At 45.6% G+C, this 20,506-nt stretch overlaps 1 protein-coding gene across 2 annotated transcripts; it reads right to left on the bottom strand.

The window, feature by feature from the left end:
* Positions 1-4,864: 4,864 nt before the first annotated feature.
* HEPACAM (hepatic and glial cell adhesion molecule) lies at positions 4,865-20,506 on the bottom strand. 2 transcript variants are annotated; one of them, XM_004750169.3, is made up of 7 exons: positions 20,051-20,506; positions 9,895-10,236; positions 8,890-9,171; positions 8,494-8,593; positions 7,755-7,981; positions 7,541-7,611; positions 4,865-7,038 (listed from the first exon to the last, which is right to left on the bottom strand). In XM_004750169.3, exons 1-7 carry the CDS (start codon positions 20,409-20,411, stop codon positions 6,736-6,738), a joined length of 1,686 nt encoding a protein of 561 aa, XP_004750226.1. In that variant the 5' UTR covers positions 20,412-20,506; the 3' UTR covers positions 4,865-6,735. The 2 variants fall into 2 exon arrangements, with proteins under 2 accessions (XP_004750226.1, XP_004750227.1); XM_004750170.3 differs by having other exon boundaries at positions 7,908-7,981; positions 20,051-20,505.

Raw genomic sequence — 20,506 nt, 5'->3', positions numbered from 1 at the left:
ACTTGAGCTGAAGGCAGTGGCTTTAACCCACTGAGCCACCCAGGTGCCCCAACTGTTCTTTTAAGTCACTCAGTTTTGGGGTGGTTCCTTACAAAGCAGAAAGAACTGAGATACTCTGACATTTTGTCTCGTAGTTTGTCAGTTCTTTCGAGTTGTCTATGTAGGAAAACATATAATCCAAATATGAAGTTTTTGTTTTTTTATTTCCCTTCTTCATACTTTTTTTTTTTTTCCTGCATTGCCAGGATCGTGTTGACCAGAGAGAGTGACCATGGGTCTTTGTTTCCTTCTTCACTTAGAATGAATTCTTCTAATGTTTCTCCATTAAGAATGAGGGTTGGGGCACCTGGGTGGCTCAGTGGGTTAAAGCCTCTGCCTTCAGCTCAGGTCATGATCCCAGGGTCCTGGGATGAAGTCCTGCATCGGGCTCTCTACTCAGTGGGGAGCCTGCTTCCTCCTCTCTCTCTTTCTCTGCCCGCCTCTCTGCCTACTTGTGATCTCTCTCTGTGTCAAATAAATAAATAAAATCTTTAAAGAAAAAAAAAAAAGAATGAGGGTTGCTGTTGGTGTTTTGTAGATACTATTAATCGGATTACAAAATTGTCCTTTTTTTTTTAAGTGTCCTTTTTTTGGGGAGCCTGGGATCCTGGGATCAAGCCCCACATCAGGCTCTCTGCTCAGCAGGGAGCCTGCTTCCTCCTCTCTCTCTGCCTGCTTCTCTGCCTACTTGTGGTCTCCGCCTGTCAAAGAAATAAATTAAAAAAAAATAAAGTGTCCTTTTATTTCTAGTTTGTTAAGAGCTTTTGATCATGATTAAGCATTAAACTCTACAAGGTTTTCCCTGGCATCTATTGAGATAGTTTGTCTCCTTTAGTCTGTTAATGTGGGGGAAAACATCTATGAATTTTCTATTTTTTTAAAGATGTATTTATTTATTTATTTATTTATTTGAGAGGGGGAAAGAGCAGGAGCAGAGGGAGGGGCAGAAAGAGAGTGAGAGGGGGAGCAGACTCCCTGTTGACCGGAGAGTATCTTCATGGGCCTCTCTGGTCGATGAAGGGCTCTTCATAGGCCTCGATCTCACGACCCTGAGATCACGACGAGAGCCAAAACCAATAGTTGACTTAATAGTTGGCTTAACTGCCTGAGCCACCCAGGCATTCCGTGAATTTTCTATTTTTAAATTTTTCTTGCATTCTTGGTATTTACCCAAAGGAGTTGAAAACTTCCATCCACACAAAAATCTGCACACAGATGTTTGCAGCAGCTTTATTCCTAATTGTCAAAACTTGGAAGTAACCCAGATGTCCTTCAGTAAGTGAATGGATAAACCATGGTTTATCAGGCAAGTGCAAATCAAAACCACGATAAGATACCACCTCACATCAGTTAGAATGGCTGTATCCAGAAGACAAAGGATGACGAGGGTATGGAGAAAAGGTAACCTCCCAGGGTACTGTTGGGAATGTGAATTGTAGAGCCACTGTGGAAAACAGCTATGAAGGTTCTTAGAAAAAATTAAAAATAGAACTGTTATATGACTCAGCAATCTCTCTTCTGGATATATATCTGAAGGAATTGAAATCTAGATCTCATTAAGATACCTCTGGTCCTGAGCACCTGGGTGGCTCAGTGGGTTAAAGCCTCTGCCTTCGGCTCAGGTCATGATCTCAGGGTCCTGGGATCGAGCCCCACATAGGGCTCTCTGCTCAGCAGGGAGCCTCTCCCTCTGCCTGCTTCTCTGCCTACTTGGGATCTCTGTCTGTCAAAAAATAAATAAATAAAATCTTAAAAAAAGAAAAAGAAACCTTCAGTCCTATGTTCATTGTAGCATTATTCACAATAGCCAAGATATGGAAACAACCTGGATGGATAAGAGAAGTGTGATACATGTATACATATGTATCTCGTATATTTTGAAGTTACTTAGACACACACAATTCAATTTTAATTGTTTGGGTAAAATAAATCTTTCAATAAATGTAGTTACCCTGTGTAGCAGACACCACTGAGGTTCCATGTACAATTCTTCAGAAGTTACCTCTAGCTGAAGGCTGCTTTCTGTTTGGGGACCAAATCTGGACACATGCAGGACAAGCCAGAAGCAGTAGGCGCTAAGGCTCACGATGTATGGAGATCTGGCTGATCAATACCCCAGTTGCCTTGTCTCTCAGTTGGGATTACCCTGAGATCTGTTGATCTAAAATCTGATTTCAACACTGCTCTCCCATAGTCCCCCATAGTACTGAGCTCCAGTTTCCCACAGTTTTAACTGGTTTCATAACATACCCTTTACTGACTTTGATTGCTTTCCTGATCTACTTCCTTACACTCTACTGGTGTTTCCTGAAATAAATTATTTGCACTCAAATTCAAGGCACCTCATTTAGTCCTAATATTAAAGAGGCAATCTATTTAATTGGAAGTCAAAGGACATACTGGTTGTTGCTAGGATAACAGGAGTAAGCCAGGACTGTCTCAGGCAAACAGGATGTAAGATCATCTCACTAATTAGGCTTTTTGTCCCGAAGTCCATGTGTCTTGTGGTTATGGTTAATAGTTATCCCAGCTTCCTCTTGCTTGCTGTTTGCCTGGTATACCTTTTTCTGTTACTTTATTCTCAACTTTTGCAAATGTTTATATTGGGTGTATTTCATTTAAATAACATATGGCTGGATTATCAAAAATATAACCCAACAGATAATATTTTAACTGATAAATTTAGGCAATTTACAATTTATTTTTAATTTTGCCTTGTTTCTACCATCTTATTTTTGACTTTCTATAGTTTCACTTTTCCTGTGTCAGGTTTTTTTCTTTTTTTCTTGACTTAAAAAAAAATTGAGTTTATGTTTGCTTCTCTCTTCTTTTTTCCCTTTTTATTGTTTTGGAATTTAAACCAATTCTCTCATTCTATTCTTTTAGTGGTTACCCTGATAAGGTTCCCTTGATTATTTGATAAAATCTGAAGTTACTATCTTAAACAACATCCCCTCCGCAAAGAATTCAAGAATCTTGCCATAGTTTCATTCGATTAATATCCTTCCCAATTTACATGCTATCATTTTCCTGTATTTTATTTGTCAGGTTTTGGAAAGTACAAATTAGATACTATTACCATGATTTTATGAGGCACTATTATAGATTTGCCTACGTTTTTACCCACCATTCTTTTTTGAATCTCAAATCTTGCTTTTCCTTCTTCCCAAAATATACCCTTTGGGAATTCTTATAGTGTTGGTGGTAAACTGTAGTTTTTGTTCATCTGATAATACTTTTATTTTGTCCTCATATTTAGAAGATTGCTTGGCTAGGTACAATAATCTAGGTTAATAGTTATTTGTGTCTATTATTTTGAAGATACACTCCACTAACTAGTGATTTTTATTATTATGTGAACATGCAAGACCCATCTTTCTCTCTCTGGATGCTTTTTAACATTTTCTCTTTGTCTTTGGTATACTCTGCTTTTACTATATTTTGCGTAAAAGTGGAAATTTAAAAATTTATGTAGTGTGTGTTAATACCCTTCCTTTACCTGTATATTTACATTTATCATGAGTTCTACAAAAACTTCAGTCATTACTCTTAAAATATCGTCTCTCTTCCATGTATCTATTCTCCTCTTTGAGCTCTTGGCAAAATACATGCTTGGTTTTTTCATTCTGTGTGCCATGTCCTTTACTCTCTTTTTCCTATTTTTCATCTTCTTCTTGGTCTGTGCCTTACTCTGAGACATTTCTTCGGACCCATCTTCCAATTGAACTAACTCTCTTCAACTCTACTTAGTGTGCTGTTTAATTTTCTCATTTGCATTTTTATTTGTGTAAGTTCCGTTTTTACTTGTAATAGTTCTATTTCGTTCCTGTTCCACTTGGGTCACTTTCGACAGTCCCCTGTTGCTGGTTCATTTCTACAATTTTGTCTTTCATCTCTTCAAACATTTCATAGTTATTTTATATTCTAATGTGATAATTTCAATATCTGAGGGCCTTGGGGTTCTAAATTTACTGCTTCTTCTATCAGCTGACTCTCACTCATGGTGATTTGTTTCCTTCTATGTTTAGCAGCCTTTCATGGTCATACCAGCTTGACCTTAATCTTTGAAAATTTTAGGAGATGCCTTTCTCCAGGGAGGATTTGCATTTTTATTTTGGGAGCTTGGGACTCCCTTCTGGGATACCAACTTAATCCAGGAGTCTTGGGCTCAGCTCCCCCACCCTGCCACTAACTGAAGTCTAGTCTTCCATTACTGTGCTAAAATAAACATTTGCTCCTGGATAATCGACATTTTATGAGTGCCAAGTAGTCTAGACTCACCTTATACTTGCAAGCTTTTATACAGGCTGCTCCTTTCCCCTGGAATATGTGTCCTTTTATCCTGTTTCCTCACCTGAATAACTAATCTCTCTAAGACTAAGTTCAAGCCTGTTCTCCAAGACACTTTGGCTGGCAACCCCTAATCTAGGTTAGATGATTCTCTTACGAGCTCTCAGGATCTGCTCTAACGACTTCAGTCATGGCATTTTTCACACTGTATTGTAATAACCTGCTTGCTCACCTGTCTTCCTCCATGGAACTGTCTTCTGGCTAAGGGTCATGGCATAGTTACACTGTTTCCCCAGTGTCTCACACAGGGCCTAGTCCAAGGTAGATCAACACATTGGTTGAATAAATGAGGGAGCACTGGAATGAATGAATGAGTGAATGGGTGAGTGAGTGAGTGCTGATTTGGAGTGGACAACTCGGGATTTGCAAAGACGGTGAAGGATGATAAAGGAAGACGAGAAGCAAAAGGAAAAGGGAAATGACTAGCTTTTTTAAGCTCCTTGTTTTGTTCTCTTTGCTTAAGTGCAATAAAGTTGTCCTTTCATTTCATCAAAAGTTTATTGAACATCCAGTATGTGCTAGGCACTCTGCTAGATGCTGGTAATACAAAGATGAAGATCAAAACAAAACAAAACAAAAACAAAACCACTTCCTTACTTATCCCCCCAACCCCAGATTTAAGGCAGATTTGGCTTGAGCCTGGGAAGCTGGCCCCTCAGGGATTTAGCCCCAAGCCATGGGGTATAGCATGCTCTCCTCCCCCACTTACTTCAACCCTGCCTCCCAAAACAGAACAGCCTGTACCCTTCTCCAAGCCCTGCATCTTCCACCTGCCTGAGCAACTTTCCCCTGCAGGCAGGATCTCATTCTGGATGAAGAACCCAAAATTAGGGGAGCAGTTCTGGCCAAGAAGGGAAAGCCGCAAAGGCACCTGCTCAGTGAGCCTTGGAGAAGTGCACGGGGACAGGGAGCTGGGAGGGGCATGCTGTCGAGGTAAGGGTGAAGGGGGCCAATTAGAAATGTTGTTGCCCTTGCGGCTGGAACAAAACTTGCCCCAGTGTGGAGTGGTTGGGGACAGGGGTGTTTCTCTGTAGGATGGTGGAGAGTCGGGGCTGGAGCTCAGGAATTTGGGGTGTGGCCAGGGATGCAAGGACCCCTACAGGCATCAGGGATGGGAGGTTAGAACACAGATGCCTTCCTTCTCTTACAGATTTTTAATTGTCCTCACTGCTCACACAGTAGATTACTGTGTCTCCTGCAAACTGTTCAAGAGGCAGTGACATGGGCATAACCTGGTGACGCAGGGGCCCAACCTCTCTATAATTCTATGCTTGTGTGATTAGGGAGTCTGCTCTTGTCTTATCTCCTGGGATCTAAGTATCCTGGAACAAGGCAGGTGGGAGGCTGGAGGCCAAGTGTTGGAGTTTGTCTCCTTACCATTGTGGGCAGCAGTAAGCCTCCTCCTCCTCCCCTTCCCCACCATCATTCTGCAAACTGGAACCTTACACTCTTAGAGCTGAAGGAAGCCCAAGGACCTTTCCCAGGGATCCTGATTGTTTGAAAGGCTTGTTTTGTAAGGAAGCTAGGGAGAAGGCATAGGTGTGAGGGTTTAAAACAATTTTTTTTTTCTTCACTTAATCTAGCTTTCTGGGTCACGGGAGTGAGAACCTCCTTCTCTATAGGAATAGAGAAGGAAAGAATGCTTGGTAGCCCCTGACAGAGGCTTTGGGAGGACATCAAGCTCTGGAGGGTTGAATCCTTTGCCCTTGCTAGGGCGCAGGTCAGGGGTCAAAGGAATGAATTTGACTCCTGCCTCACCAACTGGTACGCACCCAGGTACCAGAAGCCCAGAGCAGGGCGCTATAAGGCACTGTCTTCACAATAATTTCCCGGATGCTCAGAACTGTCCTCTGTGCACCCACTAACTGGCAAGTTTAGGACAGCTGTTCCTTTTGGGTAAGTGGCCTCTCTAATCCGAGCTTGCCAAGAAAGTGTCCCGGGAACAGGCGTTGGCTCGGAGGGGAGGAAGGTGGGTAGGAGCACAGAGCTCGGTAGGAAGGGCACAGGAGAGTCATGGGGGTTAGGTTACTGATGTTAGTTTCCATAAGACTCTTGGGGGATTGGGCCAGAAATTTAATAATCTATATGGTCCTAAAAGGGCACAGCCCATACCCACTGAGAACACAGCCGGTGAAACCAGGAGCAAACGCCACCCGGTTTCACCACTTGAGACACTCCTGGCTGCCCCACTGCGTCCCCATGCCTAGGCTGGCCCCCACGCGAGACCCCCGCGCCCTCGCGGGGACCTCCCCTGGCGGCAGCGGTCGCGCCCCCCCACCCCCCAGCCTTCCCTGGGCACCCGCCTCTTTGCAGGGCGCGCCCCCACCCCGGGGGTCCCGAGGAGGCTCAGGCGCTGATCTCCACCGGGCTGGCCTCGTCTTGCTCGCGGATCAGGTGCACGCCCGCAGTCCGCAGTGTGCGCGAGGCGCTGCGCGAGCGGCCGGGCGAGCTCGGGGCCCGGGGTGGCGACGTGTGCGTTCGGCCGGTGGCTGGGGAGCGCGCGGGGGAGCGCGGGTAGCGGCGGGCCGAGCGGATGGGCAGCCCCGGCGAGCGGCCGGGTACTCCCGGCGACACAGAGTAGCCCGGCGGGCCAGGCTCAGTGGTGCTCCGAGGCTCCGGGGCGGGGTTCTCCTCGGGCTCCGGGGAGTCCTGCAAGGACACGCGCCGCCAGGGTGAGCGCCCCGTACGGAGCTGAAGGAGCAGGGTTCCCTCTACTCTCCCACCCGGTGCAATACGGCAGACAGAAGTCTGGCCATACAGACCCTTCGTGGTGCCTGGCAGGTAACAGGTGCTCGGTAAATGCTGACATGCATTAACTTGAGCGCTCTGTGCCCTTAGTCTCCTCTTCCCACTTGTCTGGCCCAGCCTGAGACAGACTCCGTTGTAGATCAGTGGGGGAATCATCAGAGTTAGAATCCAGAGACCTAGAAGCCTAGATCTGCCACTTAATGTGTATTTACTTGTTTGATCCTGGGCAAGTCATTTCACCTCTGTCAGCCTTATTTTTCTGAGCCCTAAAGGGCGGGTGACACAATTATTTCCCGGTTCCTCGGAGTGCTATAAAGAGAGATCAGTTCCATGTGGCTATGGCACCCCGGAACGCAGTAGGGCTCACTGTGTGTTTGTGGGGCACTGACCCAAGTGTGCTCACCTTGTCTTTCAGGATATACAGAGCCATGGGGTTCTTCCGCTCCTGCTCGCCGCCCCGTGGGAGGGTATCCGCTGCGCAGAGCGAAGAGTGGGGGTGGCTGGCGCTGTACAGGACCCTTTCCACCAGCCAGCACCTACACTCTTCGCTCCCCGAGGAGCCGGTCAAGGCCCCGCCACAACCTCCACCAAAGGATCCAGAATACCTGGGGTCCTACCTTGGCTGCACGTCTCCCTGCTCTGCAGTCTTCGTGCACTTGGAGGAAGGGGCCCTGCACAGCTGGCTTCCTTGCGGCCCACTTCTGCCTTTTCCCAGCAGCCCACTGATCTGAGTGCCGATGGGATGGGTGAGTGGGTGGCTGGGAGCTCACCTTCTGGTTTCAGACGGTCGTCGTTCTGGTCCATATATTCCAGGGAGCTCTGCTTCTCCAACTTCCTCTTCTTCCTGCAAAGCAACCCAGCAGCCTCTGAACAGAATGAGTGTGAGCAGGGGAGGGTCTGAGGGGCAGGGTCGCGAGTGGAATCTGGTGGCCACAAGAGAGGCCTTGTAACAGGAGGATGGGCTGGGGGCAGCGGGAGTGGCAATAGCCCGTGAGCTTTGGAATGAGTCGCCTCTGTGGCTGGCATTGCCAGCAAGTCCCCGAACACTGAGTCTCAGTGTTATTATCTGTAAACTGCCGATAATCATAACGCAGTTCATTAACCACAACCACCATGCCCCGCCCAAAAAAGGTGCCCTAAGGGAAACCATTGTTTGAGGGGAGGGGCTGTTGGGGGTTGTGAGCCCAGAATGTATAGTTCCATATGCATTATGTGCAAGGCTAAGGAGGGATCTCCGGGGGAAAGAGGGGCAGGGCCCTGGGGGGATGGGCATTTAAGAGACTAAGAAGACTAGAGCATGGGGTGGGGATGGATGGAAGGATTAGGGCACTCAGGGTGTGGAACTTGAAGAATTACCCAGACTTTTTGGAGGGTTTCCAGCAGGCACAGACTGTCACTAAGGTCACAAGGAGGAAGATGCCTCCTGTGGACAAGATGATGTAGAGGGAGCTTCTTCCTGGGAAGAGAGAGAGAGGTCGAGAGGTAGGAAAGGGTTCAGAGGGGAACAAGTCTGGTGAGGAGAGCTCCTGTGGCAGAAGGAAGAGAAAAGGAGCCCCAAGAGGCTTGGCTGGCCTATGGCAGGCGGAGCTGGCTAAGCCCACTTCCCACAGGTTGCTGGCCTCCGTGGAGAGCTGGCCCATCCCTGCCTCTCTCTCCCCATCTAGGGGACCTCTGTCTGGGCTGTCCTCAGTCCCTCACAGTGCCGACCTCTCAGGATTTGGAGTTCCAAGGGCAAGAAGACAGGGCACTCACTGTAAACGGTGATCTTGATAGGCAGGCTGCGGCCCTCACTGATGGGGTTCTCCACGACACAGCTGTACAGGTCATCGTCTTCCATGAGCACGCGGGTGATGGTGAGCACCTTGTGGTCAGGGGACAGGAGCATTCTCGAGTCATTGAGGAGGGGTTTGCCATCCTTCAGCCAGGTGTAGCTGGGCTTGGTGCCGTTCTCGTGCGAGCAGTTCAGGGTGAAGGCCTCGCTGAGCTCCAGCACAGTGGTGGAAGCCACTAACACCTGTGGCCTGGAAATGGGCACTGAGTCCCAGAGGTGGGGGAGCCTGTGAGCCGGAGCCAAACAGTGTCTCCCCTCCACTTCGTAACTCCCCGCCTTCCAACATGTTGCAACTCGATTTGTGGTCTGAGAGGCCCTTTAGGGATCATCAGTCCAATCTTTCCCCATAATCCACCCATTCATTCATTCATTCATTCATTTCTTTACCGATTATTTGTGGAGCACATACTAAGCACAGAGGGTACAATGCTGAATAAGACAGCCATGGTCCCTGCCCTCACAAACCTTCCCTTCCTTCTTCTCAAATGCCTTTTCAAGATGTCTTGAAACTGGCCCAGCCTGGAACTTATTTCAGTTGGGCTAAACCTAGGTTCCAAATGTCTGGGTTCCAGTATTGGCTCTATCACATACCAGCTGTATGACCTTGGGCAAGTTAGTCAACCTCTTCGTGGCTCAGGCTCTGTATCTACAAAATGGGGTAAGTTATATTAACTATGCCTACATTATTATCAGCATTAAATGAGTCAAGATATGCAAAACACTTAGACTAGTTTCTGGCCCACAGTAAGCACTCCGTGTGCATTAGCTGTGTCCTGTCTGCCAAAAAACTCTGATGCCCGACTGTCTTACTCTCAGCTCCCAAGTGGTTTCTGTGTTGGTATGTCCGGGATCTGGCTGGTGTACTGGGCAGTCCCTGCCCAAATCTCAGGACCAGTCCCGTCTCCGTCCCTGTCAGAGCACTTTACCATCCACAGTGAGGTTGATGGTCTTCTCCCCGGTGAACGTGTCATCCGTGATGGAGATCTCAACCTCATAGGTGCCTTCGTCGGCCAGCTGCAGGTCACTGAGAAGCAGGGAGCCATTTTCGAAGAGGCGGATGCGGTCTCGGTAGTCAGGCCGTAAGGTGCCAATGACCTCTGTGCCAATGGACTGTACCACGGTCACTGGCTTGTCCCTCTTCAGCTGCCACTTCACCACGGGCTTGTCACTGCTCGTGCTGCTGTACTGCACGGAGAGCAGGGCTGACTTCCCCACCGTGCCATGGATCAGGCGCACCGGGCTGGTGATGTTCACCCCCTCCAGCGGCTCTGTGGACGGACACCCACGGGGAGAAGGCAGTATCAGACCCTTGGCTCCCTAACCCTCTCCATCCTTTATGTCCCCAGTTGTCTTCATGCCTCACCCTCTGGGCTCCTCATGCCCTGTCAGTCCTTCCTTCTTAGCCCTGATGCCATCTCCATACCCACGATAGCTCTGGGCCTCTCTGATCCTCCATCACCCTCACACCCATCCCATTGCCCTCAGTCCTTCTTTTCACTGGGCCTCTCTCTGCCTCTGGTGGTTTTCTCCAGTACCTTTCTCTTGAGGAAGACCTCCAACTAACCCACACACTATGTGCTCCATTCACAGAAACATTTATTGAGAACTTCCCATGTGCCAAGTACTGCTCTGTGCCCTGGGGATGTATCAACGAGCAAAACATAGACCTCAGGATGAGTTTGTCAGATTTGCTTCTTGATTGGGGATTGGGAAAGTAGGGAATGGAGAAGCGTGGAAACAGAGATTCATAGAGAAGGGAATGTGCCACAAGACAGTGCCAATAAAGGGGAAGTTTAGGGGCCCTTCTTCATTCATACTGAGAGTCTCCTCTTTCCTTGCCCTGGTGGCAAGGAACACTTTACTAGGCCTGCCCAGGGCTGAACAGTTCTTCAGCTGAGTAGTTGGTTTTGGAAATACACCCAGGCCCCAGCCCAACAGGCAACTCCTATACAAGAGGGATTTGGGATGGGCAGAACAAAGAGTTTGGAATCAGAAGACCTTGTAAGATTGGGCTCTACCATTTCAGGTTATGTGGACCTGGGCAAGCCATCATTCTAGGCCACATTCTTCTCATTTAGAAAATCAGGATACAAGTAACAACAAGAACTTCCTCATCAGGTTCACAAAGGAAAAGCACAACACATACATCACCTACTGTCATGTAGTGGAGAGAACACACGAGTGAACATCAGAGACTTGGGACCTTATTATTGACTTAGGACCTAGGAGAAGTCACTTCTCTGTTTGGGACTCAGGTAGGTAAAATAAGTGGCAAACCTGATGTTACAACCACTTGTTCCAGCCCTGCCATTCTGGGATTTTGCCATCGTGTCCAGTGGTTATCCCATCTAGAGTTGGATCTCATATTTCAGAGATCTCTTAGGGGGCTTTGGGACCTGAACCGATGCCATTCATTAGTGTAACATGTCCTTGTAGAACATTACGACTACCCAAAGGAAGGTCTTCTGGAGAGGACGTCAGTTGCGAGCAGGGCTGAGGTTAGCTAAACAGACACTTACAGGTCAGGTTCTCAGTCCCTCTGTACCCCCAGCTGCTCTCTCTGATGGTCACTGCCTCTGAAGTTCCCTGTATCTTTCTCCCACTCTCCCACTCTGCTACTATTTTTTAAATTGGGGGAAGTTAAGTTGTACCTTTCCCTTCTTTATTCTCCTCCTTGAGCTCAAAGGACCCAGCCCAAACCAAGAGGGCATTAAACTAAAAGGTGAGTTATGGAGATCAAAGCAAATGTAATAAGCCTATTCAGTCCATTTTTGGAACAAGCTCTTTGTTAAGGAGTGAGCTCATCACCTTTGAAAGGGGTCGAGGAAAGGCCCATTGCTGTTCTTTCACTTCTTTGTGCTTTTTCAGTTTCCTCCTATGCATAGGGAGGTTGTGAGCCCTGATGATCACAAGGGGTCTTCTCAACTCTGGCATTCTATGATCCCTTACCTGCCAGGTATGTTAGAACCATAAAACCTTAAAAGTGGAAGAGACTATTTGAATGATTAAAGCTGCCATATGTAGGACTATGATATATTCTTTAAAAAAAAAAAGACTCATTTATTTATTTGAAAGAGAGAGAGCACACAAGAGAGCAAGGGAGGGGCAGAGGTAGAGAATCTCAAGCAGACTCCTCCCTGAGCATGGAACCCAATGCAGGGCTGGATCTCATGACCCGAGCTGAAACCAAGAGTCAGTTGCTTAACCAACAGAGTCACCCAGAGACCCCCTAGGCTTGTTATCAAGAGGATTTTTGATTTGGGGGAGGTAGATGGACAAAATCAAATATTTTCAAATATTTTTTATTGAAGATATTTTTTTCCCGTAAAAGCATGTATAAGAATGAAAACAAAGTCTAGTTCTGGCTCAAAGATTTGGTAGAAGAGATGGTGGGGACCAGACTCCTGTCCTCCCCAATAATTTGGGGCACTACTAGGAATCCCGCTGGCTCTGTGTATCAGACTGAAATCCATTTGATCACATAATACTTCAAATTTCTTCCAGCTCTCAGTTTCTGTGATTGTTTTTTTTTTTTAAAGATTTTATTTATTTATTTGACAGAGAGAAATCACAAGTAGTCGGAGAGGCAGGCAGAGAGAGAGAGAGGAGGAAGCAGGCTCCCTGCTGAGCAGAGAGCCCGATGCAGGGCTCGATCCCAGGACCCTGAGATCATGACCTGAGCCGAAGGCAGCGGCCTAATCCACTGAGCCACCCAGGCACTCTTTGTGATTGTTTAGGTGGGATTTCTTCCCTAGACACTGCGAGGTCTCAGGTTTGGCTTGATTTAGAAAAACAAGTTTTCAGAGTTCCCTTAATAGGCAAATAGACTTTGGTATGTGGGACTTCAGATGGCCCTGAGAAAAGTCATTGAGTTTCTTTAAAGGCCATGGTGGTGATGAGTAAATGGTTGGGGAACCTCTGTTCAGGACACAGTTGGAAGCAGTGGGGTGTGTATGCGTGAGGGTTGTATATGCAGAAACGTCCTGCATCAAACTTTGAGGTTCTCCATCCAGGAGGTTGGGAAGTGACAGTCCCAGCTCCAAGGAAAAGTGGAAGGGATTCCCCCTCCCTTTCATCTTCTCTGGCCCTCCCTTGAGATTCCCCTGTGTCCTGTACAAGGTCCTATGGTCCTTTTGTGATGTCTTCCCAGCTCAGATCAGTTCTTTTTGTCAGTTTAAATTTGATTCTTCTGCATAAAAACATTGGAAAAGCTACCGCATTATGGATTGCCTTAGGCTTCACCTTCCTTTAGGTGGGCACCTTTCTTGTGTGCAGGAACATGGGTATGACCATGAGTCGCAGGGATGTATGTACACATGTTCAGAAATGAATGGAGCAGTCTTTCCAAGAAGTTAACAAAGAAAGTATTTTGCTGAGCAAACCCTGTTTCCAAAAACTCTAGCCAAAATTAGAGTTGGTATTAAGTTCAGGGTTCTACAACTTTCAAGGGACACAGAGAACTGGGACAGGGGCCAAAGCAGGACACAGAAATGAGGAAATGGCTGTAACAACTATGATCCACAGTGGAAATAAAAGGGTCTAGGGCTATTCAACCTTGAGAAGTGATTAACTTAATCATGGTCCTTGAGTCTCTGAGGCATCATTATATAGAAAGTCTCTGTTCCCACTAGAGGCTGAACAAAAGGAAATTGACATCACAGCAAGATTTACCTGTCAACTTAAACTGTGCCATACTGATAGGTGGCCTCTCTCAAGGAGGGTTTTGTCCAGCAGTGACAACCAAAGAATGTTAAGCTTTAAAATATGAGAATGTATATGCCAGAGGCCTTGGATTCCCTTAAAGCCTCTTCCTTTAAAGGAATCATCATCTCTTCATTTTTCTATGTTCCTTTATGCTTGGCATAGTTTTCCTTTTACCAGTATTTGCCTGAAATTTTCCTTTTAAAAGTGTCAAAGATGCCAAACAGGTATTCTAGGATTTGGTCTTTTACACCTAATCCATACTCATGAGCACCATGGGCTGAAGTTATATCCTTTTTTATGGGTTTTTGTCTTGTTTGGGTCTATCATCACAAAGAAGTCCCTCTGGCCATCACAGATACCCTTCTCTGACCTTTCTCCAATTCTATTATTATTATTATTATTATTGAGGTGAAGTGAGCAGAACTGCATACAAAAATCCAAGGATGGTGAATGTTTATAGCAGCAATGTCCACAATAGCCAAACTATGGAAAGAACCCAGATGTCCATCAGATGAATGGATAAAGAAGATATGGTTCATATATACACAATGGAATACTATGCAGCCATCAAAACCCCCAAAATCTTGCCATTTGCAACAATGTGGATGGAACTAGAGAGTATTATGCTAAGCAAAATAAGTCAATCAGAGAAAGACAATTATCATATGATCTTTCTGATATAAGGAATTTAAGAGGCAGGGCAGGGAGGTCATGGGGGGAAGGGGTTGGAAAATGAAACAAGATGGGACCAGGGAGGGAGACAAACCATAAGAGACTCAATCTCAGGAGACAAACTGAGGGGTGCGGGGAGGTGGAGGAGATAGGGTGTCTGGGCTATGGACACTGGGGTGGATGAGTGCTATGATAAGACTGATGATTCACAGTCCTGTACCTCTGAAGAAACAAATACATTATATGTTAATTTTAAAAAGGATGGAAAAAAGAGAGAAAAGAGAAAAAGAATCCACGGGTAGCACATAGTGTGGTTTTCTAAAGGGAAAACATTTTGCTTTCTGCTTTTGGTTTTTAATGTTCTTCCTAGTGATCAATGCTCTGAGAATAAGCCCCTTTTTTGTCCTGTCCTATAGGTGCCCTACTGATTACATACTTGTTGAGGTTACTGTGTTGGGTTCTCCTGTTGGTATCCTGTTGAGACCTCCAAGGGCCAATAAGAGTGTGAACTCATTTTAAGTGTCAGTCATTCAGGAACACAGGAGAAAGCCAGGAAACAGAAAGTGTGAAGAAGGCCCTTGGGATCCAGGAAGAGAGAGGTCTTTGTAGCTTTCTATCTGTACTTTAAAGTGTATAGATGTTCAGTGATGTGTATATAGCTAATAGGTATTAAGATGGCACACAGAGATTTACCCTGTTTTAGATCAGAACAAGCACTGCTGTTAAGCTGTCAACTCTCCAAAACTGACTTATAAATGTAATACAATACCAACCAAAATTGTAGGAGGTTAACCTTGTGATAGTGCACAAGACTAGACAAACAGATTAGTGGAATAGAACAGAGAGTCTAAAAATAAACTTTATATGACCACTTGACTTATGAAAAGGTGATGCTTCAGTGCTCTGGGGGGAAAGGATTCTTTCTGCAATAAATAGTGCCAGGCCATCTAGGAAAGAAATGAATCTTGATCCTTACCTCACACCTTACACAAACGTCAATTCTACGTCAATTATGGATCTAAATGGGAAAGGTAAAACAACATTAAAAAAAAAAAAAAGGAAAACATAGGAGAATATCTCTGTGCCTTGAAGGCAGACAGATTTCTTAGGACACAAGAGTGAAACCCATAAAAGAAGGAAGTGATACATGAACACAATAAAATTAAGAGTTTCTGTCATCAGAAGATACCAATAAGAGAGTAAAAGGCAAAAAAGAGAGAGAGAGAGAGAAAGGCAAGCTGCAGGATGAGAGATATTTACAAGGCATATATCCTACAAACGACTTGTATCCAAAGCATATTTCTTAAACTACAAATCAATACTTTTTTAAAAAATCCAGAAAACTTAGTAGAAAATGGGCAGAAGACTTAGAAGAGGTACTTCTAAGAGGTACTTCTAACTATCCAAATAATTACTAATGATATGAAAAAGATAGAACTTCCTTAATAATAATAATGGAAAAGGAATTTTAAACCATAATTTGATACCACCTCATACTCACTAGGGTGACTACAATGAAAAAGAGACACATATAGTTGCTGGTGAAGATGTGGCATGTCTGGAGCTGCTGGTGGGAAAGTGGATTGATCCAATCACTTTTGAAAATTGTTTGACCATATCTACTAAAGTTAAATACACACATATAACTCAGCAGTTTGACTCCTAGGCATATCCCCAAAGAAATGCGTACACCTGTTCACCAAAAGACAGGTACTAGAGTATCTTAACAACTGTCTCAATAGAGCCCCAAACTAGAAACAACCAAAGTGTCTATCAAAGTTGAATAGAAATATAAACTGTGGTATATTCCTACGATGGAATACTATAAGGCACTGAAACCAAACACATAACAATTTCAACAGCAACGCAAATGGATCTTACAGATTTGGTGTTCAGCGAAAGCAGATACAAAAGAATGCATGCGTACAATTCCATTTATACAAAGTTCAAAGACATGCAAAATTCATCTGTATTAGAAGTTAGGATACCACTGTAACCCTGGAGGGCAACGGTAACTGAAATAGAATGCACATGATTCTGAGGTGCCGAAGTGTTCTATTTCTTGATCTTGGAGTCTGGTTCCATGGGTTCATTCACATTTTAAAGGTTCTTTAAACTGTATCCTTAGGTTAAATGCATTTCCATACATAACTCTCTGTTAGAAGAAAAAGATAAGACCTACAATATGGAGGTAATCTTAGGGCTAAATGGATAGAAGCCAGGTGAGGGACTTCTTCCTCTTGGGCTCCTAGAGGATGGAATAGTTCTAGGATCTCAGAAAGTAAAATGTTGACAGTCGGATTATTTAGATCTATGGCATGCCATGTTCATGTCTGTATGTTGGTGTTCTAGCCTCTAGAAAAAAACCTTGTTTGAATGTTTCATGAATTGGGCTGTGATCAGTTTAGGAAAGCCTCATTTGTCAATGTTAGGGACAAAGCATTAAAGACTGAGTGTTGGGCACCTGGGTGGCTAGTCTTGAAGCGTCTGTCTTTGGCTCAGGTCCTGGGATCGAGGCCCACATCAGGCTCCCTGCTCTGCAGGAAGCCTGCTTCTCCCTCTCTGCTCCCCCTGCTTGTGTTCCCTCTCTCGCTGAGTCTCTCTCTGTCAAATAAATAAATAAAATCTTTAAAAAAAAAAAAAGAAGACCAAGTGTTTCTTACCCCCTTTAAGTGCTGATCATAGAAAACTACATTTCCCAGACTTTTTTGCACTTAGATATGGCTATGTGATTGACTTCCAGCCAATAGAAGCAGTGGAATTTATAGGTACCACTTATAGTTTAGAAAAACCTCTCTCCTGTTGTTCGTTTTCTGGTTGTTTTGTTTTGTTTGTTTTTTAATTATTTACCTGAAAGAAATGGAGAAAAACCTCAGGGTAACAGGGTGACTACTGAAAACACATGTCAGAATTGATAGAGAGCTTTATCAACTTGGTCCCTGAGAACTTCACGGAACAGAGCTCTTCCTCATCCCAGGCCTGGACTAGAACTGTATTGTCCTATTACATAGTAATATGTACTATTACATGGAACTTAAATTTTAGAACATATTTGTTACAGAAGATGGCATTTTCCTAACATAGTGAGCACGGCAGAAATTCCTTGTGGGATCTTAGCTCTTTGTTGTTCTCTCAGCAATACCATGGCCCAAGCCTGCACTTACCTCTTACCCATTGTAGGTCATAACTAATATCCCATCAGCCTAGTTTTTATGTTGTGCTCTATTTACTGGCTCACATTTTCCCACACAGAAGATCCGTGGTCACCTTTTGTTTTTACCTGGTCACACTGACACTCAAGGTCTTTCTATAACTTTTTTCCTTACCATTTGATGACCTGAAAGAATTTAAGGACAGCTCTGACTTGTGTATTTCCCTGTGCACTTTGTATTCTCAATTCACTGCCTCCGTATTTTCAGCTCTGTTGGTTCCTTCCACTCACTGTAATTTCTACCGAGACCACTCTCACTAAGGTGAATAGTTACCTCTGAATTGCCATCTCCAACAAACCCTTTTAGTTGTAATATAATAATAACGGTTGAACTATAATTGGTTCTTGATATACTGGAAGTTTTTGACACATTTGATGCTCATTCTCCAAAAAACTCCCAACTCCCCTAACTTTTTGGACACCACAGTCTTTTAGTTCTCCCTCTGTCTCTCTCACTGTTCCTTCTTGGCCTTCCCAGAGGGCCTTTTTCCCCCTCTACCTTCCGCTACAAATCTTGGGGTTACTTGGGGTTACTTGTTTTTCCATGTTCAGCCCATTTTCTCCTCCTAGGTGATATTATCCATTCTCATTGTTCTGGATTTCACCTATAAGCTGACCTCTCTGCCCCCCACCCTCACCCCTGCTTTAGGCTATTTCACAATTTCCCATAGATGTCTCATGGGCATGTCAACCTAAGTACCGAGAGTACTCATGATCATACCCCCAACCCTGTCCCAGGTGTCACTTCAGGTTTCACACAGAAATCCTACTGCCCTCTCTGGATCCTCCCACTTCCTGTCAATCACTAGGTCCTGACCTTCCCTCCAAAATACTGTCTCCACATGCCCTGTTCCCCCTATTTTTATCCTAATTCCAGCTCATGTTATTTCTCTTTTGAACTATCACAATAGTCTTGTTATCAGTTACCTTGTGCCCCCCCGCAGCCCCAAATTGGTATGTTGAAGTCCTGACCCCCAGTACCTCAAATGGGATCTTATTTGGCAATGGGGTTATTGCAGATGTAATAAGCTGAGATGAGGTCATACTGGAGGAGAATGGGCCCCTAATCTAGTATGACTCATGTTCTGATAAAAAATGGAAATTGGACACAGACACAAGCATAAGAGAATGTCCTGTAAAGAGAGAAGTTCTGCTGCCCCAGCCCAGGAACTACCTAAAGCCAGCAGAGAGGCCTGGAACAGATCCTTCCTTAGCACCCCAAAGAGAATCTGACCTTGATCTCAATGTTTTAGCCTGCAGAACTGTGAGACTAGACATTTCTGCTGTTTAAGCCACCCAGTGTGTGGTTCTTTGTCCCAGCAGTCCTAGCAAATGGGTACAGGCTTCCCTGCCTATCTCATTTGCCTCCAGCTTCTTCCCCAATGCCTCGCCGCGGAACGAGCTCTCCGAAACACAAGCCATCCAATACCCACTCTCCCCCTTCACTGTTTACAGATTATGTCCCAGGTTCCTTAGTATGGTTTACAAGGCTCTTGCCAAATTCACATTTTCCTCTCCAGCTAAGTTGAGTGGCTGGGCTGCCCCCAAATGCATGGTGCCATTTCAAAATATTGACCTTTGCCCATTTCCCCAACTATAATGCCCGTTCCCACACCTATTTAGTATTCTCATCTTTTAAAATGTAGTGCGGACATTCCCAGGACGCCTGTCCAAATATGCCTCCCCACCCCACCCTCCACCACGAGCACCAGCTTTGTGGATGGGGTAGGTGACATCTCTCTGATCCCGGGCCTCTTCTGTGTATCAGACACATAGGAGTTTCTGCATTTTATTAGAATGATCTTTGCATCGGTTTGCCCCAGTAAACTGTGAATTGCCAGGCTCTCTGGAGTAGTGTGAGTATGTGTGTGTGTGTACACACCCATGCCCGCACACACACATACACAGACACACATCTATTTAAAGTAAGATCGGTTCTCTAAGGAGTTGGTAGGGGGCAGTACAGAAGGTAGGGGTCTATGGCATGGGGTGAGTTATGGATAGACTAGTGTGATTTCCAAAAACCAAAAACCAAAAACCAAATGGCTCATTATCTCCCAAGCTTATTTCATCTCCCTTGCTGTTTTACACTCAGGGCAGCCGGGGTGGGGGTTGGGGAGGCACAAAACCCAGATCTCCCCCACCTCTCCAAGCCCCATCATGATCCCTTGGAAAAAACGCCGGACTGGCCCACGCCAACAAGACATCCCATAAGAAATGGCCCACTGCCCTCTATCTAATGTACTGAATGCCGTGGGAGCTCCAAAGTCATGCAGCCTTTTGGGGGAGGGGCGCAGGGGCCGGGCGGGAGGCACAGAGAATGAAGAAATACATTCAACACTAATGCCTGAATTGACTGAGATGCTTCCCACGGCCGCTTAGCTCTCTCCCCTCCTCCCACCTTAAAGGCATTCTGACCTTCAGCTCTCCCTCCCTCCCTTTTGCAGATTGCGGGCCCCCTCTCCAGACCCTCTCTTACTCTTCTGGTCTCCTACCTGTCTGGATCAGAAGAAGGTAGACAAAAGGAGTGAGGCTCAAGGCACTGAAGGCTCTGGATGGGGCTCCCCTTTCTCTCTTCATTTTGGGTGGCGTTCTCCAGCTCCGGCGCACACAATTAGCATGATTTCTCCACTCTGGGCACGTCCCTTTGTACCACTCGGAGTTTCTCTGCCCGAGCACAACCCTGCCAACTTCCCTCTGAATACACAGAGCCCTGTGTATTGCTGGACTTGTTCTTTCCTCTCTTTCAGACCAGGCATTTTCTAGTTTCAAAGCACTACATCCCCGGGTCGGAAGGGGGTATCTGCTTAGGATATGATCCTCAGTGCGGGTTCTCATCGGATGGGTCCCATCCATTCTTTGCCTGCCTGTGCTGAGCCCCACTACCTACCAGGGGGTGATGAGGATTGGGGCTCAGTGAGGGGACTGGCCTGGGACACACACTGAACTGG

The sequence above is a fragment of the Mustela putorius genome, unplaced genomic scaffold (assembly GCF_011764305.1).
Source record: "Mustela putorius furo isolate JIRA1106 unplaced genomic scaffold, ASM1176430v1.1 tig00000460_pilon_pilon_pilon, whole genome shotgun sequence".
In the NCBI taxonomy this organism is placed as follows: domain Eukaryota; kingdom Metazoa; phylum Chordata; class Mammalia; order Carnivora; family Mustelidae; genus Mustela; species Mustela putorius.
The sequence above is the reverse complement of the archived record's forward strand: the minus strand, read 5'-3'. Positions and strand labels throughout refer to the sequence as shown.